The following is a 17,252-nucleotide window of genomic DNA, read 5'->3' on the forward strand; positions in this document are numbered from 1 at the left end:
AAATACAGAAAAGTATATTATCAGAGTTTTTAACATATGCTATTTACTTTTTTTTAACTGATAAAGATTTGCAGTGTGGAGTCTTCTATGCTTAATTCAACTTTGACAGTACTGCATTGGACCACTTTGCATATGACACATCTTCAGTAAGGCAGGATATTAATTTACTATTTATGTCAAATTATAATATGAAGACTGTAATTATTATATCCAGAGTGCTTATTCATATCTTTTCTAGTTTCTAGAAATAGTGATATAGTCCTTGGGACTCTTCTCCAAAAGTAGGGGTAGTTTAAGAAAATATATTAAATATTCATAAATCATTTGCTGTTTTCTTTTTAGTCAGTTTTCTGTGTAGAAAAGGTAGTAAGTTTTAAATGTCATAAAGCTTCTCAATCCTTTGCTGGTTAAAATCTGCATATGGCTTAGTCTTTCGATTATCTTTTCTGTGACGCACATTCTCATTTCAGCTTCCTGTGTTGTCTCATAACAGTAATTCAAATCTATGATTTATTGCCATATACTTTCTAATATTAAAAGGAACAAGGCAGCAATTGTAGTGTCATGCCATTCTTTCAGATCTATTTTGTATTGCTTTCTATTATATGCTTTATCGGATTATAAATGTGACATTTTTTAAAGTAGATTAATAATGTGGTTGTAACTTTGTATTACAGTGTGTGTAGAAAGCTGATTTGAAATAATTTGATCAGTTATCAGAATATCCTAACCCATTTGATTATATTTTAATTAAAAATCAAATAAAGAAACCTTTTAAGTGTGAATGTAAACCAAAGAACTTCTCACTGGAAGTCTTTAACAGAGTTATTTTAAAAACTATGGTCGTCTCAGTGCAGTGCACATGAAGACATGGATTGGCCAGCTAGTTTCTGATTTGCTGTTGTTTTTTTTTTCTAATTTCTTAAATTAACTGCCTTTAGATGTGGAAGCACTTTCATTTCAGTATTAAGCTCTCAGATTTGAAAACTATTAATAGGTGAATTACAAAATGATTTGATATGTATCATATAAGTAAAAATGCAGGTTTTCTTTTAGAATTTAGAAGTATTCTCAAGACACATTGAAAAACCGTAGTTCAATTTTTTGAACTTACTTTGAAAAAAAATTCAGACCTGCCAAAAAATTGCAAGAGTAGTGCCATTTACTCCTGGTGGATTCATCAGTTAACATTTTGCCTCATTTCCTCTCTCTCCCTTCCTACCTAGTCTCCTTCCTTACCTCCATTTTTTTTTTACCCATTTGACATAATTCTTTTCTTTTTTTAGCTTTATTGAGATATAATTGACAAATAAAATGATAAGATATGAAAGTGTACAGCATGATAATTTGATATTCATATGCATTGTGAAAGGATTCCCCCACCAGGTTAATTAATACACCTATCACCTTACACATTTCCCTTATTTCCTTTTTTTGTGAGAATCTTTAAGTTCTATTCTCTTAGCAAATTTCACTTATATAATACAGTGTTATCAACTAATCATCATGTGTTAACACATTAGATCCTCAGACTTTATTCATCTTTAAACTGAAAGCTTGTACCTCTGTCAGCCTTTATCTCCTCCCCCCAGGCCCTGCAAACCACTAGTTCTTTTCTTCGTTAAAAATATATCATGTGTTGCCTCAGGATAGTGAATCACATACTCCTGTGTATCATGCTGTTATTTGTAGAGGTGACTTTCTCAGAATCTCCTTGAGAATATTTTGTTCAGCTTTCATTTAACTTAAATATAAGTTTTCTTTTTGAAAGATGAAAAGATACAGGCTTTGACCTAGTGTAAATACTGAAATATTTAAATTTAACAGAAACTTTAAGTATTTGTTTTGCTGAATTAATGGGAGCAAAAATTGGAGGATATTTTGATTATAAGGTTGAACATTTTATAAGGGCTTTGTACTCAATCCTGGGAGTTTGTGTTCCATTAAACTTTTATTTGAAATGACTTCCTAATCTTGGACCAAAGAAACTTTTTAGTATTTGATATATGTGTGTACCAATTTTATTTTGGATTCAAAATACATAGGAAATGTTTCAAGTTAATATAGCATATATTCGAAAATTATTTTGGGGGGAAGTAGATGCTAATTTTAGCCACCTTTGTTCTGAATTAGGAAGCTCTGGAGGAATATGTGAAAAGAGTAAGCTCTATTCAGATGGTAAGAAGAAGTCCTTAAACACTGGAATTATTACTGTTCAGAACTATGGGTCTCATGTACCCCCCAAAGTATCTCACATTACATTTGCTCATGAAGTTGGACATAACTTTGGATCTCCGGTAAGTGTTGCCTAATTTGTTAGATTTTTAAAAAGTTACTAATCTAATTTTATATGGTGTAGTTTTTGTTGTTGTTGCTAACAGTGAGAACAAGTACACATGAATGTTAAGTTCTTATGTTAGAACACAGTAATGTACTTGGCCACAGTACTGAAAGAGAGAAAGATAGAATACTTGTGATTAAAATAAGAAAATAAGCACAACAGTGCCAGGATTCTATGAAGGCAAGGAATTTTGTCATTCATTCTCTTCCATGTCTCCTGCCCCTAGAACAGTGCCTGATACATGATTCATTCATATATTTATTGAACGAGAATCATTTTCCATTATGTAAAGTACATTTTGAATGTTAGCAAATTGTACGGTGGTTTTTTTGCTTGGTTTCTGTTAAAGCATTATTGGGGCTTACTAGATTTGTCTTTGTCTACTATGGAATGAAACTTTTAAAAAAGTCTTTCAGTATAATAGGCAAAACATTCTCTGACATAAATCTTAGCAATGTTCTCCTAGGGCAGTCTACCCAGGCAATAGAAATATGAGCAAAAATAAACAAACAGGACCCAATTAAATATATAAACTTTTGCACAACAAATGAAACCATAAGCAAAACAAAATGGCAACTTATGGAATGGGAGAAAATATTTGCAAATGATGCAACTGACAGAGGTTTAATTTCCAGAATATATAAACAGCTCATACAACTTATTAACAAAAAAAAACCCAATCCAAAAATGGGCAGAAGACCTAAACAAGCAGTTCTCCAGTGAAGACATACAAATGGCCAATAGGCACATGAAAAAATGCTCAATATCACTAATTATCAGAGAAATGCAAGTCAAAACTACAATGAGGTGATACCTCACACCACTCAGAATGGCCATCATTCAAAAGTCCACAAACAATAAATGCTGAAGAAAGTGTAGAGACAAGGGAACCCTTCTACACTGTTGGTGGGAATTTAGTTTGGTTCAGCTATTTTGGAAAACAGTATGGAGATACCTTAAAAAACTAAAAATAGACTTACCATATGATCCCGGCATCTCACTCCTGGGCATATATCCAGAAGGAACTCTAATTCAAAAAGATACATGCACCCCAAAGTTCATAGCAGCACTGCACACAATAGCCAAGATACGGAAGCAGCCTAAATGTCCATTGACAGACGACTGGATAAAGAAGTTGGGGTATAGTTATACAATGGAGTAGTACTCAGCCATTAAAAAGAATAAAACAATGCCATTTATAGCAACATGGATGGACCTGGAGAATGTTACTCCAAGTGGAGTAAGCCAGAAAGAGAAAGAAAAATACCATATGATTATCACTCATATATGGAATCTAAGAAAAGAAAAGAAGACACTAATGAACTCATCTACAAAACAGAAACAGACTTGAAGACATAGTAAACAATCTCATGATTACTGGGGAAGGATGGGAAGGGATAAATTTAGGAGTTCAAGATTTGCAAATATTAACTTCTATATATAAAAACACATACCAAACAAATTTCTTCTATATAGCACAGGGAACTATATTCAGTATATTGTTATAACCTTTAATGAAAAAATATGAAAATGAATATATATGTATGTATATATATATATATACACACACACATATATATATATGACTGGGACATTATGCTGTATACCAGAAATTGACACATTGTAACTGACTATACTTCAATTAAAAAAATTCCAAAGAAGACTGAAAAAAATAATAAAATCTTTTGTCCTTTATATAAAAAAAAACTTTCAGTATGAAAAATTTATTACATACACAGAAGCAGAGAAAAATAGTACAGCAAACTCTCATGCTCATCATCCTGGACTGGAATCAGGAAACTTTTCGTGTAAAGAGCCTACTAGTAAACATTCTAGGTTTTGTAGGGGATAACAATTGGTCCCTGTTGTGTATTTTTCTTTGTTTGTTTTACAATCTTTTAAACTTAGAAAAACCATTCTTAGCTTAGGCCATGTAAAAATAAGGTGTAGGCTACAATTTGCTAACCTCTGATTCAAAGTCAGCGATCACCAAGATTTTGTTACGTCCCCTTTCTGCTTTTCTTTCTTATTCTTTGTAAGGTATTAGAAACAAATGTGTTCATCCTTACATATTTCAGAATGCATCTCTTAAAAAATTAGACATTGCTTCCATAACCACCACATGGTTATGATACCTAACAAAATTAGCAATTGTTTGATATCATTTATTTTATTTTTTAATCCTATTATTTATTTATGCATGTATGTGTGTGTGTGTGTGTGTGTATGTATGTAGGTATGTATTTATTTATTTATTTATAATGGATTGAACCCAGGACCTCGTGCATGCTAAGCGTGTACTCTACCACTGACCTAGACCCACTATGCCCTGTATGCCCTGTTTGGTATCATTTAATACCCAGTCCATTGTATTGATTTTCAAGGGACCTAAAGTTAATACACAGAGAAGTACAAAATACTGAAAGATATTCTGTCTTTATGATTTTGGTAGGGCTCATTAAAATAAGTTTGGGAAATTTGTATTTCAAAACTGTATATAAATTTATTTTACTTGTACCTTATCACATCATGTAAAAATGGAAATTTTTATGACTTTCGAAAAAATTGTATACTCATAGCTTAAAATTCTAAAACGCGCTTACCTAATTTCCCCCCACTTTGTAAAATGTAAGTAAGGTACTCTCTAAGTTGGAAGTCTTTTTCCTAAGCCCCAGTCAAAAATTGATAGATTATTATCAGTACTCTTGGATAAAGTATTTAAAATGTGCTTAATCTCCCCACCTTTTGACTGCTTTTGTGATCTGTTCTTAAAAGAGTAATTGAAATTTTGAGATGGAATTTTTGGAGAACTGTTGTTCATGGTTAATTTGCATTTTCAAGGGCAGTTAAATGTCCCCTCTACTCTCCCTGTCCCCCTGATCCAATCCTTACCAGGGGAAATTTAGGACCCTTCTAACTACTCTTCTTTCCTTTAGTCTAGGGCCTCTCAAATTTTAATGTGCATACAAATTCCTGAGGATCTCAAAATACAGATTCCATTTTGGTGGCCCTTAGTCTAGGGTCCAAGATTCTGCATTTCTGAGACTCTCAGGTGATACTGGAGCTGCTGGTCTGTGGACCACACTTGGAGTAGAATATCTAGTCTATTCTTTTTTCACCTCCCATCTAATCTATCCTCTACCTGGTTGCCAGAGAGGTGATTTTAATACATTAAAGTTATATTACTTTTTGCTTATTGTTTAATGGATAAATTGGTTCACATTTTTTGCCTACCTTGCTATCTTTTCCTATCATACTACTTTTAATGATTCTCCCATGCTCGCTTACTCCCCATTCTTTTGTGTATGTTGTTCATGCTACTGTACATAAAGACAGTAGGTGCTTAGTAAATATTTATTAAGTAATACAATAGTGAGATCAGCCAGACCATGAACTCCTGAGCCTGTCTCCTTTGACATGTTTACTAAAATCTGTCTTTATCCCTTATGTTTATTTATCCTATCCCAAATGTTTATTGCAGACTTCTGTTAACTACTTTATAAGCTTTTTCTGGGAAGTTGTAATAAATGAGACAAGTTCCTCCCTCTCAGTATGAAGGTTTTAATATTTGTTTACTCTTACCAGATTAATCTTTGTTTAGATAGAGTTCTAATCATTCTGTTTATGTCACATGTTTCTGCAGCCTTACTTCCAATATCTGCTGGTATTGCTGATACAGTTTCCTTATCCTAGCATTTAGGGTTTTCCATAATTTGAGTTTAAGTGTATTTCCAGTGTTATCTCCCCTTCCCTGTCAAATTAAATAATTTATAGTCCTTTAAAACTTTACTTCTGTTGGGAAGCCAATTCCTTCCCATACCTGCCTATTGAAATCTTAATCCACGTTGTTACATAACATAAATTAATATGGTCCTTTTGTCAGACAGTTTGGCAATTTATATCGAGACCTTTAAATGTTTGACTTTTTAACTCAGTGTACTCTACCTCTGGGAATCCAACTAAAAGAAATAATTGGAGTAAATTAAAAAAAATCAAAATCACTGATTTTTCCTTCCCTTCTAAGACTGTGGTCCCTAAAAGAGTAAGTTATCTTCCGCCTGACAGTCTAAAACAATTGTAAAATCTGTTCTAAAGTAGGACCTTCATTGTTCTTCTGATGAGAAAATTACATTTAATCAGATGACCTAAAAACCTTTTTTTACTTCCTGTTTATGTAACTCTGTATTCTGTTTGACAGCATGATTCTGGAACAGAGTGCACTCCAGGAGAATCTAAGAATTTAGGACAAAAAGAAAATGGCAATTACATCATGTATGCAAGAGCGACATCCGGGGACAAACTTAACAACAATAAATTCTCACTCTGTAGTATTAGAAATATAAGCCAGGTTCTTGAGAAGAAGAGAAACAACTGTTTTGTTGGTATGTATATTTTCTCTACATTTATTATGAATATTTTTAAACATTCAGAAAACTTGAGTTGTATAGTAAATACCTTTGTACCTGCCACCTATATTTTACAGTTGTTAATACCTTAATGCATTTGCTTTATCACATATGAATCAGTCTGTCCATCCTTTGGTCCATTTTTTTTTTTGAGGTGGGGGTTGCAATTTAAAGTGGATTGTGGATATCAGTATACTCCTAAACACTTTACGCTACATAAGTAGAGTTCAAGATTATTTATTGTTCTTTTTAAAAATTTTTTCATAAGTGAAATGTACAAGTCTTAAGTTCACCATTTGATGAGCTTTGACAAATGCATTTACTTTTGTAACCCAAGCACATATCAAGATACATAACAGTTCTATCATCCCAGAAGGTTCTTTGATTTCCCTTCCCCCTCAATCTCTGCCCCCATCCCACCCCCACCCCAGGCAACCACTATTCTATTAAACCATAGATAAATTTTGCTTGTTTTATTTCATGTAAATGGAATCATTCAGTTTGTACCCTTCTTTGAAAGGCTGCTTTCACTCCGCATAATATTTTGAGATTCATTATTAGTATTTGTACCATTTTACTGCTGAGTCGAAGTACATTATCATGAATACGTCATAGTTTGCTCATCCACTCTCCCATTGGTAAACACCCGGGCTTTTCAGGTTTGGGCCAATATGAACAAAGTTGCTATGAACTTTTTATTGGTGGCAAAATATATATAACATAAAATTTATATTTAAACTAATTTGAAGTGTACAATTCAGTGGTATTAAGTACATTCACAATGTGTGCAACTATCACTGCTTTCCATTTTCAGACTTTTTAAATCACTCCAAAAAGAAATTCCGTAACCATTAAGCAGTAACTCCTATTCCCCTTTCTCCCCAGCCCCTAGTAACCTCTAATCTGTTTTGTGTCTCTGTGAATTTGGCTTTTCTAGATACCTCATATAAATGGGATAATACAATATTTGTCCCTTTGTTTCTGGTTCATTTCACTTAGCATAATATTTTTAAGATTCATACATGTAGTAGCATGTATCCAAATGCCATTCTTTTGAAATAATATTCCAGTATATGGATATACCACATTTTGTTGATCTGTTCATCTGTTTTGCCTCTCTTGCGGCATTTAATATGTTCTGAATATTCTATTTCATATTATATTATTTTTAGGGGGATCCTTATCCTGTTTCACAAGATTATAAATTACTTGAGGGCAAACACCCAGGCCTGCTCACCTTGCACATAAACAACACTCTAAAAGATGAGTTAAACATAACGATAGCAAAGGAGAAAGAATTGAGGAAGATTTCCAGATAAGCATGGCTTTTTGATTTTTTTAGCTGCATTTTTTTGAGGTATAATTGACAATACTATGGCCTTTTGTTTTTAATTGAAATTTATATAGAGAGAATTTAGATTCACATAAGTTATAAGAAATGATAGAGATTGCATGTACCCTTCACCCAGTTCCCCCCAATGGTAACACCTTGCAAAATTGTATAGTACGATATTACAAGGAGAATATTGACATTGATACAATCCACAGATCTTATTCACATTTCACTTTTCTGTGCGTGTTTAGTTCTTTGCAGTTTTATCACGTGTAGGTTTATATACCAATAACTACAGTCATGATAAAGAACAATTCCATCACCACAAGAAACTCTCCATGTTGCCTTTTTATAATCACATCCACTTCCTTCCTGCTGTTCCCTCACCTGCCCAACTAAATTGTTCTCCGTTTCTAAAATGTTGTCACTTCAAAAATGTTATATATATATATGGAATCGTACAAGCTGTAACCTTTGGGAGTGGCTTTTTTCACTCAGCATGATTCCTTGAAAATTAATCCAAATTGTTGCCTGTGTCACTAGTTTGTTCCTGTTTATTGCAGGTGTTATGTATGTACCACAGTTTGTTTAACCATTCATTTATTAAAGGATATCTGGGCAATTTTCAATTTTTGGTTGTTAGGAATAAAGCAGCTATAGACAGGGTTTTCATGGGAATATAAGTTTTCATTTTTCTGGGGTAAATTCCCCCAAATCTAACAGGCCAGCCCATCATTTGGTAATTGTTTTTATTTATATGAGACTGCTGACCTGTTGTACAGACTGGCTGTACTGTTTTACATTCCTACCAGCAGTGTGTGAGTGATCTAATTTCTCTGTCTCCTTGTTAGCTTTTGGTTTTTTAATTATTTTTATTTTATCCATTGTGATAGGGTATCATTATAGTTTTAATTTGTATTTTCTGATGACTAATAATGTTGACTATCTTTTCATGTGCTTATTTGCCATTTGTTTATCTTTTTTGGTGAGACATCCATGTTTCTTGGCCATTGAGGTTTTGGGTTTTGTTTTTTTTTTTTCTGTTGGGTTTTGAAAGTTCTTTATAGTCTAGATGCTAGTTATTTGTCAGATACTGGACTGCATATATTCTCTTTCTGTCTGTAGCTTATCTTTTCAATCTCTTCACAGAGCAAAAGTTAAATTTTGATGAGGTTCATATGATCAGTTTTTACTTTTATTGATTGACTTTTTGTTTTAAAGCCTTCTTTTTCTTTTAAAGGGGCAGATTAAATTACATTGATGTTACCATTTTTACTGTTTTTATCAGTGGTAGTTTTTCTAAATCTTCTTAATGTAGAAGCGTTACATAGATTTTTTCACTTGTAAACTGGGTTTTTACAATAAACTTTCTGAAAATGACTTTTAAAATGAGCATGTTGCTTTGTAGGTATTATGGGAAAGAAATTTGTTTCTTAAATTATAATAAAGTATGTACCTGTTATAAGTTTTGCATTTAGACAGCACCTTTTCTCTGTGTTTAAATTGTTAGCAAATAGCTGATTCCAAGTAATATTTCTATATGAGATGAAAATGAACATGTAGTAAATATTGCATGAAAGATTTTCTGACTTTTATCATTTTTCCTTTTCTCCTAAATTACATGTCACATGAATTATAAAATGATTATTACTAGACTTTAGAAAGCCCATCATTATTTACTTAGTGTCTATGTGCACGTGCATGTTTCTAGTTTTAGAGAACAAAGGAGATGGTTTGGAACAAAAGAGGGATGAAGCTTCAGTTACCACTAAAATCTGCTTTAATATTTGATAAGATTGAACTTTATTAATATAAAGCTAGCTGTTCTAGAATATTTTTCATTCAGGTGTGCCTGGTTTTGGGTTCCTGCTTTGAGATAGATTCTCTTCTGCTTACTCAGTTCTCAGTTTGAAGCCTGTGCTACAGCTGTTTTCCACATTGATTTGGTGTAGCAGAAAGAAAAGATACACCAGATTTTAGATCTAGGGGGCCTGGGTTTGTGTTTTGCTCATACTAGGTAAGGCATATGGTTTCCAGCAAGTCGCAAAATCTCTGAAAGTTAGTTTTCTTTTCTATAAAATGAAGACATCTGATTCTTATCATTGCCCTGCAGATGCTAGCGTTTGTGATTTTATGTTCTTACTAAGAGCACCATTCCTGTTCCAATTTTAAACTTCACTGACAAAATCAAAGAACTCAAAAAAAAAAGAGCCTTTCTGAAATTATTCACTATGCTTATTAGTCCAGACAGTCTAACCTTAATGAGCTAAGATTTGACCTGATATTGTTAGACTGCAGAAACACAAAACGTATAAATAATACATGGTTCTTCCCTTAAGGAGCTTGGTCTAGCTGAGGAGCAAAACTAAAATATATTAAAAAAAATACTTATTGACTGGGATTCAGTCAGCCAAATAGAATGTGGGAAATTCCGTAGGACAAAATGACCCAATTTCTTTAGCAGATAAGTAGTGTAAAAATTAAAAGAGAGGAGGGAATCTGTTATATATTAAAAGAGTTTAAGATACATGTCAGCAAAAAGCAACCATGGGAAGAGAGGTTGGGGGAAGCTTGTGCGGAACTTGGTTCAAATAAATCAATTGTAAGGAAAGCAATGAGGAAAATTGAAAATGGATTGGCTATTAGATACTACTTTGCATATTATTAATTTTTTTAATGTAGTAATCGTATTATGGTTATATTTAAAAAGAACTCCTTATCTCTTAGATTCATCCTGAAATATTTGTAAGAACACATGAATATAGTAGATGAAGTTGTTTACAGCACATTGTTGGTAATTGTTAAAGCTAAGTGATTGGTACTTGGGAGCTCACTGTACTTACTCTTTTATTACTTCTTTATATATTTGGAATTTTCTAACATAAGAGGTTTAATTTTTTTCTGCCTGCTGAAGCACTAACTTACTTTGTATTTATGTACTATAAATAGTGCAGTCATTGTTCAATAAAGCTCAGTGTGGCATGGCCTAAATAAAATGCTACCACGTCTAGAAGGGATCTTAGCAAGGACCATGAGGTCAAATTTCCTCACTGTACAGATTAAAAAACTGAGGCCCCCCCAGAAAGGAAAGTGACTTTCCTAAGGCCACATTGTTTGTTAGTGACCGAGCCACTGTTAGATCTCCAGTTTCCAGATTCCAGGTTTGTTCTGCTTTTCTTAGATTCTTCAAAGTTTTTCTTTCTCCTTTTGTTTGAAGCACTAAAGAGTTTGTGAATTTTAAATAAAATTAATGTTGCATACAGTGCTTACTTTGTCTTGTTTATTTTCTTCAGAATCTGGCCAACCTATTTGTGGAAATGGAATGGTAGAGCAAGGTGAAGAATGTGATTGTGGCTACAGTGACCAGTGTAAAGATGAGTGCTGCTATGATGCAAACCAACCTGAGGGGAAGAAATGCAAGCTGAGACCTGGAAAGCAGTGCAGGTACCTTGCTAATCCCAGCAATGTTACTGTTCTTTCCATCTGAAGGCAGTTATGACAAACTTAAAACTGAGATTAAGAGATGCATATGGTTTTGGAACTTTGTTTTTGTTTGTTGTTGTTTTATTTTTCTGGAGGAGCATGATTTAGTGCACTGATACTGGCAGATTGAAGTACTTGTAATTGTGTATTGGGTGTTAAAAAAGGACATGCAAAGGACACTGAATAAAATACATGTTATTTAATTCCTAACTTAAAAAATGTGACTTTAGTTCATATTTTTAGAACCTTAATGTTAAATATTTAGGTAAGGTGGATTCTATACACTCTTGTAACTTAGTGTCATATAATTATTTCACTTGTCAAATTATTTTGGTAGTGATAGATAAAAGCACTAGAATATTGTTTGTCCAGTACTTTTAAAATACTTGTTCTGTGTATCCGAGTTTGATTTTAGCATATAAATATGAGAAATTGATAAATTGACCAATGTATGGTGTATCTATGAAAAACAGTGATAACTTGCCTCATATTTAATCCATTTTCCATTATAGCCTTTTACTAAAGGCAAATAGAATAAGAATACTAAGTATAGTATGCCTTTATTATTAAAACAAGATACTTAATCACTTTCTGCACTTACTAGGACGTTGAAATTTAGTAGCTTCTTATTCCAATATTTGAAGTTGTATAATAGTAGCATACTTACCATTTAAAAGATGAGATCTATGATATAAAAATTAGGACCGTATCTATATATATAGGAAATATCCCAGCAATTTTCCTTAATCACCTAAATGTTTTTCTAGTCCAAGTCAAGGTCCCTGTTGTACAGCACAGTGTGCATTCAAGTCAAAAACTGAGAAGTGTCGGGATGATTCAGACTGCGCAAAAGAAGGAATGTGTAATGGCAATACAGCTCTCTGCCCAGCGTCTGATCCTAAACCAAACTTTACGGACTGTAATAGACATACACAAGTGTGCATTAATGGGGTAAGCATTTAATTTCATATGTTTTGAAATTAGTTTTATGAAACCTGCTTTTTCAGAATCATAATTGTTGACACTTAAAACTACATGGTAAAAGTAATTAATCTTGGTTCCTGTTTCAATGATATCCCTGTCTGTTTCCTCACAAAGCCATGAATGCACTGCATGGCTGAAGTGCCTGGTGGCATTCCGTTAGTTGTTGACTTTGTCTTTCATCTTTCTACCACTTGCGTTTGGTGTTCTCTGGAGAAATACAGTTCTATAACTAGGCATGTGACTTCGTACTGCTTTTAAGTTTTATAAGTTAATATTTAACAGCCTAAATAGAAGAACATTCCCTCTGAATGTGAAGTCTTTAAGACTTTCTTGGCTAAATAATCACTTTCTTTTACATGAGGAAAATTTCGTTTTTCGCTTCTTAGAAAGAAGCCATAATAACCAGCATAAAGTTGATGCTCATCTAATCTCTTCCTCCATTTTTGTTTTGTTTAGATTTTTAAGTTACCATTTCTTTGAAGACTTACTATCTTATTTGCGCTTACTTTTTCAGGTGTATTTATATGGTCCATTTCTGATACTAATCTATGCTTTTTTTGCCCCTACATATGCTTTTACTTAATTATTTTAGCATTGGAGGCTTATATCTGTCTATTACTGTGAACAAGAGGTGGGATGTATAAGGATTAAGTAATTGGTCCTTTGTTTTTCTCCCAGCAATGTGCAGGTTCTATCTGTGAGAAATATGGCTTGGAGGAGTGCACCTGTGCCAGTTCTGATGGCAAAGATGATAAGGAGCTATGCCATGTCTGCTGCATGAAGAAGAGTAAGACTTTTAAAACACAAGAGTATAAAATCTGTTTCAAAAACCGTATTTTCTCTTAAAATTTAAGTGTTAATCTTTGGTAAACAGTTGGGACAGATAATTTCCAGCAAAACTGTTCCTCTTGAGAAATTTTTAAATGTAGCATTGTATTGTGTTTCTAGTATTATGGTGCCTACAGTGTTTTTAAAATGATAAACTAGACAAAACCTGCCAGTGTTGTGGCAATAATTAATATAAACCCTGTTAAAAGGTGTTAAAGCCATTGTAGGCACTACATCAGGAGTTGCTGTTGTTTGTTTATATTGTAATGTTTAAGGTGAATTACCAGTGGTATTCACCAGCCTAACTAATCGAAGTCTATATAAACGTCACGGTGACGATTTTAGGCATCACCCCCCACCACCTTCTCTTCCCAACTACCCCGATAAGAAATCTGGTCTTCAGCTTATGTTTGGCACTTCTTTTCCAGTGGAGCCATCAACTTGTGCCAGTACAGGGTCTGTGCAGTGGAACATGTACTTCCTTGGTCGAACCATCACCCTGCAACCTGGATCCCCATGCAACGATTTTAGAGGCTACTGTGATGTTTTCATGCGGTGCAGATTAGTAGATGCCGATGGTCCTCTAGCTAGGCTTAAAAAAGCAATTTTCAGTCCAGAGCTCTATGAAAACATTGCTGAATGGATTGTGGTAAGTGTAATTTTTATTTATAAAGAAACTTGATCTTAAAATGATTTGATCATCATTCTACTTGGTCAGAGGTCACCAGTGTTGTGAGGAAGTCACTTCTTTCCTGTTTATACTGAAAGTAGTCAACCCTTGAACAATGTGAGTTTGAACTGCATGGGTCCACTGATACACAGATATTTTTCAACAGTAAATTCTACAGTAGTACACAGTCTCTGGTTGTTCAAATCTGCAGATGCGGAGGAACTGTGGATATCGAGGGCCAACTATGAGTTATATGTGGATTAACTGCCCCCCACGTTGTTCAAGGGTAAAGTGTGTTTTATCTGAAGAATGATTTTTAAAGTCAAATATCCCTGGGTATTGTTTTCTTCTGAAGTGATCAGGATCTCCACATGTGTGTCATTCATAGATTTGGTTGGTAGGTGATGGAAGTCATTCCGTTTCACTCTGCTCCCTGGTAATGTCCTGGATGGGTTACTTCCTCCTTTGGTCCATATGATTAGAGCATTGCCAGGAGACTTTTTCCTGAGGTTGTTTTGGAAAGCCCTGCTTGCTTTTTATGCTTCCCCCTTGTCTCAGTATGACAGATACCCTGCTGTGGGTTCTACTTTGCCGAACAGAAGAGGTAAAAGAGAAATGGATGATTTTCTGAAGGTTTTTTTTGATGTTTCAGTATAATTTCTGGGTCTTCATCTTGTCCGTGATAGGAAATGTTGAACAGGGTAAGATCAGATACAGAGTCTTTTGCAGATTTATTAATGATTATGGATGTTCATCGAACATAAATCTATTGAACTATGTAACTTTTCAGCCCACATTTTCCCCAGTTGTACAGATGTTGAATTACCTGAAATTTTTGAAAAAGATTGGTGAGAGTTAATTGTCTTAAGTCATTTAAATATTTATAAGTATTTACATGAAAAATACCAGTAGGAAATGTGCAAGTGATGTGTTTGAGAAGGTGCTATATGTGAAGTGAGTAAGTTTGCTTTGGAAATTGGCTTAGAACTCAGCTCCTCCTCCTCCACTGCTCCTAAATTATTTTTCACATATTTTGTATGTGTTCAGGACTGAGGATACCTTTAAAGCACACACAAAAATAGTCATCTGTGTGGGTTGGCAGCCCTTTTTGGTACTATTGTAGTAAAAATTTACAGTAAAACTTTTGGAATTATCTCTAGCATTAAAACGGTGTTTATTACATATAAAGAAGAAGAATACTTTGTATGTTAAAATGTGATTTTTAGATATGTAATGACTGTGTAGTGGGAGAATTATTGAAGTTGGATTTAGGAGACCTAAGTTTTAAACCAAATAATTGGACAATTGATTAGGTCTCCTAAAAATGTGGTACATTACTCATTTTTATACTCCTATGCTTGGTGTATGATGTATTATAAAAAAAATACCTGTTAAGCTAAAGGTGCCTCTGGCACTATGGTAAAGTAGAAGGAATACAGGCTTGGAATCACATAAGGATTCAGATCATCCTTCTGACATTGACAGTTCTCTGACTTCAAGTAGCTTATGTTTTTTGGTCCTTTTACTTCCCTGATTTCAGCTCAGATCCAGTTCTTATTTTCTTTTTTCTGGTTATCTCTAATAAGAAAAAGTTGAAAACTGGTATACTTATCTAGTATGAAAGACAGTGTGTTCAAAGAAAAAAATCTGATAGTGGGGATCTCAGACTTATGTTCTGCTGAATGTATGTTGTGCCAGATAGCTTAAGTTTTCTATCTAGTAAATCGTACCATCTAAAAATTATATTTTTTCACTTTTCTTCTTTATCTCTAATTTTGACTCATTTTATTTAGAGTTTCAAAAGCTTATTTATTCCCATCTTCAAAATATTTAATAGAAATGATCTTTTTTAAAGTATTTTTAACTTTTTTTATATTTTAGATTTGAGGATTTAATGAAATGCTTCTTAACAGTGAATTTGAGCAATATGAAGTCTTTCTGTATGCTCTGAAACGTTTAGGTTTGTGCAAGTTTGTCTTAAGTGAGTGTAGAATGGTGTAGAATGCTGTTACTTTTTATCAGTGTTGACATTCATGTGCCGTTCTTCCTAATAGCATGGTCTGTAATGCCTGAACACTACCGCTAGTCTGCGGCTGCATTTGTGGGTATTAACCAGGTCAAAGAGTAAGATAACCAGCATCTATTTCCTTATAAATCATTTGTCTCATTTGTGTTACTTGCAAGGTTTGCTTGCATAGCAGAGTTAATTTTGTTACATTGTATTTGTTACATTAAATTTGTTATGTTACGTTTGTCCTAGTTAGTAATGTAGGTTATTAATATGCTCTGATGTGGGAAGCTCTGAAAGGGACAAGAGGTTAGTTTCACTGACTTCCCTTTCCAGTGGTACCCGGTAGCTTTTTTGTCTCCTTTCAGTAGTGCACTATGGTATCTTTTTTCCTCGTGGAGCTTAGAGTGGGGGAAACCTCGACAGTTTAATACTTCAGGGCCTAAGTTACTGACTGCTTCTGATACTGTGGAAGTGACATGATAAAAAGATTTTTCCTTTTTTTTTTTTCTGGGGAAAAGTTGTTTTTGACAATAATGTTTGATGTAGGCTGAGTGCCTCCTTTGTGTCTGGCCAGGAGATAATGATAGACTTCCTTTGCATTTATCAAGGAGTCACCTAGTTCTTGAAAAGTTTGAAAGCGTTCACCAGTAAATCTGTTTAGACTTTCATTTTCTGTCACCTTTTCTTTAAATGAGTGTCAGGACATTAGTAATTCTTTTTCGTTTTTCATAGTTATTGATGTGTTCACATTTTCTGCATCTTTTATTTAGGTTTGACATAGAAAACTGTCTTTGACCTTGATTTTTTTCAAATTTATCATTGTATTTCCCCCACACTTTAAAATAATCGCCTGTTTATTGCTTTTTTTCTTTTTTGTTCAGATTTAGCAGGAGTTTATATGAAATTCAAATTCTGTTACCCATAATGATTTATCAAACAGAACCACACCCATTCAGTTACATATTGTCTGTGTCTGCTTTTACCCTTTGAGCAGGTGCAACAGAGACTGTATGGCCCCACAAAGCCTGAAATATTTATCAGCCCCTAATCCAGAGCAGTGTACCCCAGAGTGTGGTTCCCTGACCAGCAGCATCAGCATCACCTGGGAACTTGATAAAAATGCAAATTATCAGACCCCATCTAGACCCACTGAGTCAGTAGGTGACAGTGCATGTTAAAGTTTGGGAACCGTTTTT

The 17,252-nt window shown here is 33.8% G+C and overlaps 1 protein-coding gene across 2 annotated transcripts in view; it reads left to right on the forward strand.

The window, feature by feature from the left end:
- The window catches only part of ADAM10 (ADAM metallopeptidase domain 10), a 109,672-nt gene that overhangs the window by 81,756 nt on the left and 10,664 nt on the right, over positions 1 to 17,252 (forward strand). For both annotated transcript variants that reach the window (XM_072962338.1, XM_072962337.1), the window contains exons 9-14: positions 2,134 to 2,297; positions 6,540 to 6,723; positions 11,374 to 11,524; positions 12,331 to 12,514; positions 13,226 to 13,334; positions 13,804 to 14,024. In XM_072962338.1, the coding sequence (XP_072818439.1) occupies positions 2,134 to 2,297; positions 6,540 to 6,723; positions 11,374 to 11,524; positions 12,331 to 12,514; positions 13,226 to 13,334; positions 13,804 to 14,024 (1,013 nt within the window). The remainder of the gene's footprint in view (positions 1 to 2,133; positions 2,298 to 6,539; positions 6,724 to 11,373; positions 11,525 to 12,330; positions 12,515 to 13,225; positions 13,335 to 13,803; positions 14,025 to 17,252) is intronic.

The sequence above is a fragment of the Vicugna pacos genome, chromosome 6 (genome assembly GCF_048564905.1).
Source record: "Vicugna pacos chromosome 6, VicPac4, whole genome shotgun sequence".
Lineage (NCBI taxonomy): Eukaryota > Metazoa > Chordata > Mammalia > Artiodactyla > Camelidae > Vicugna > Vicugna pacos.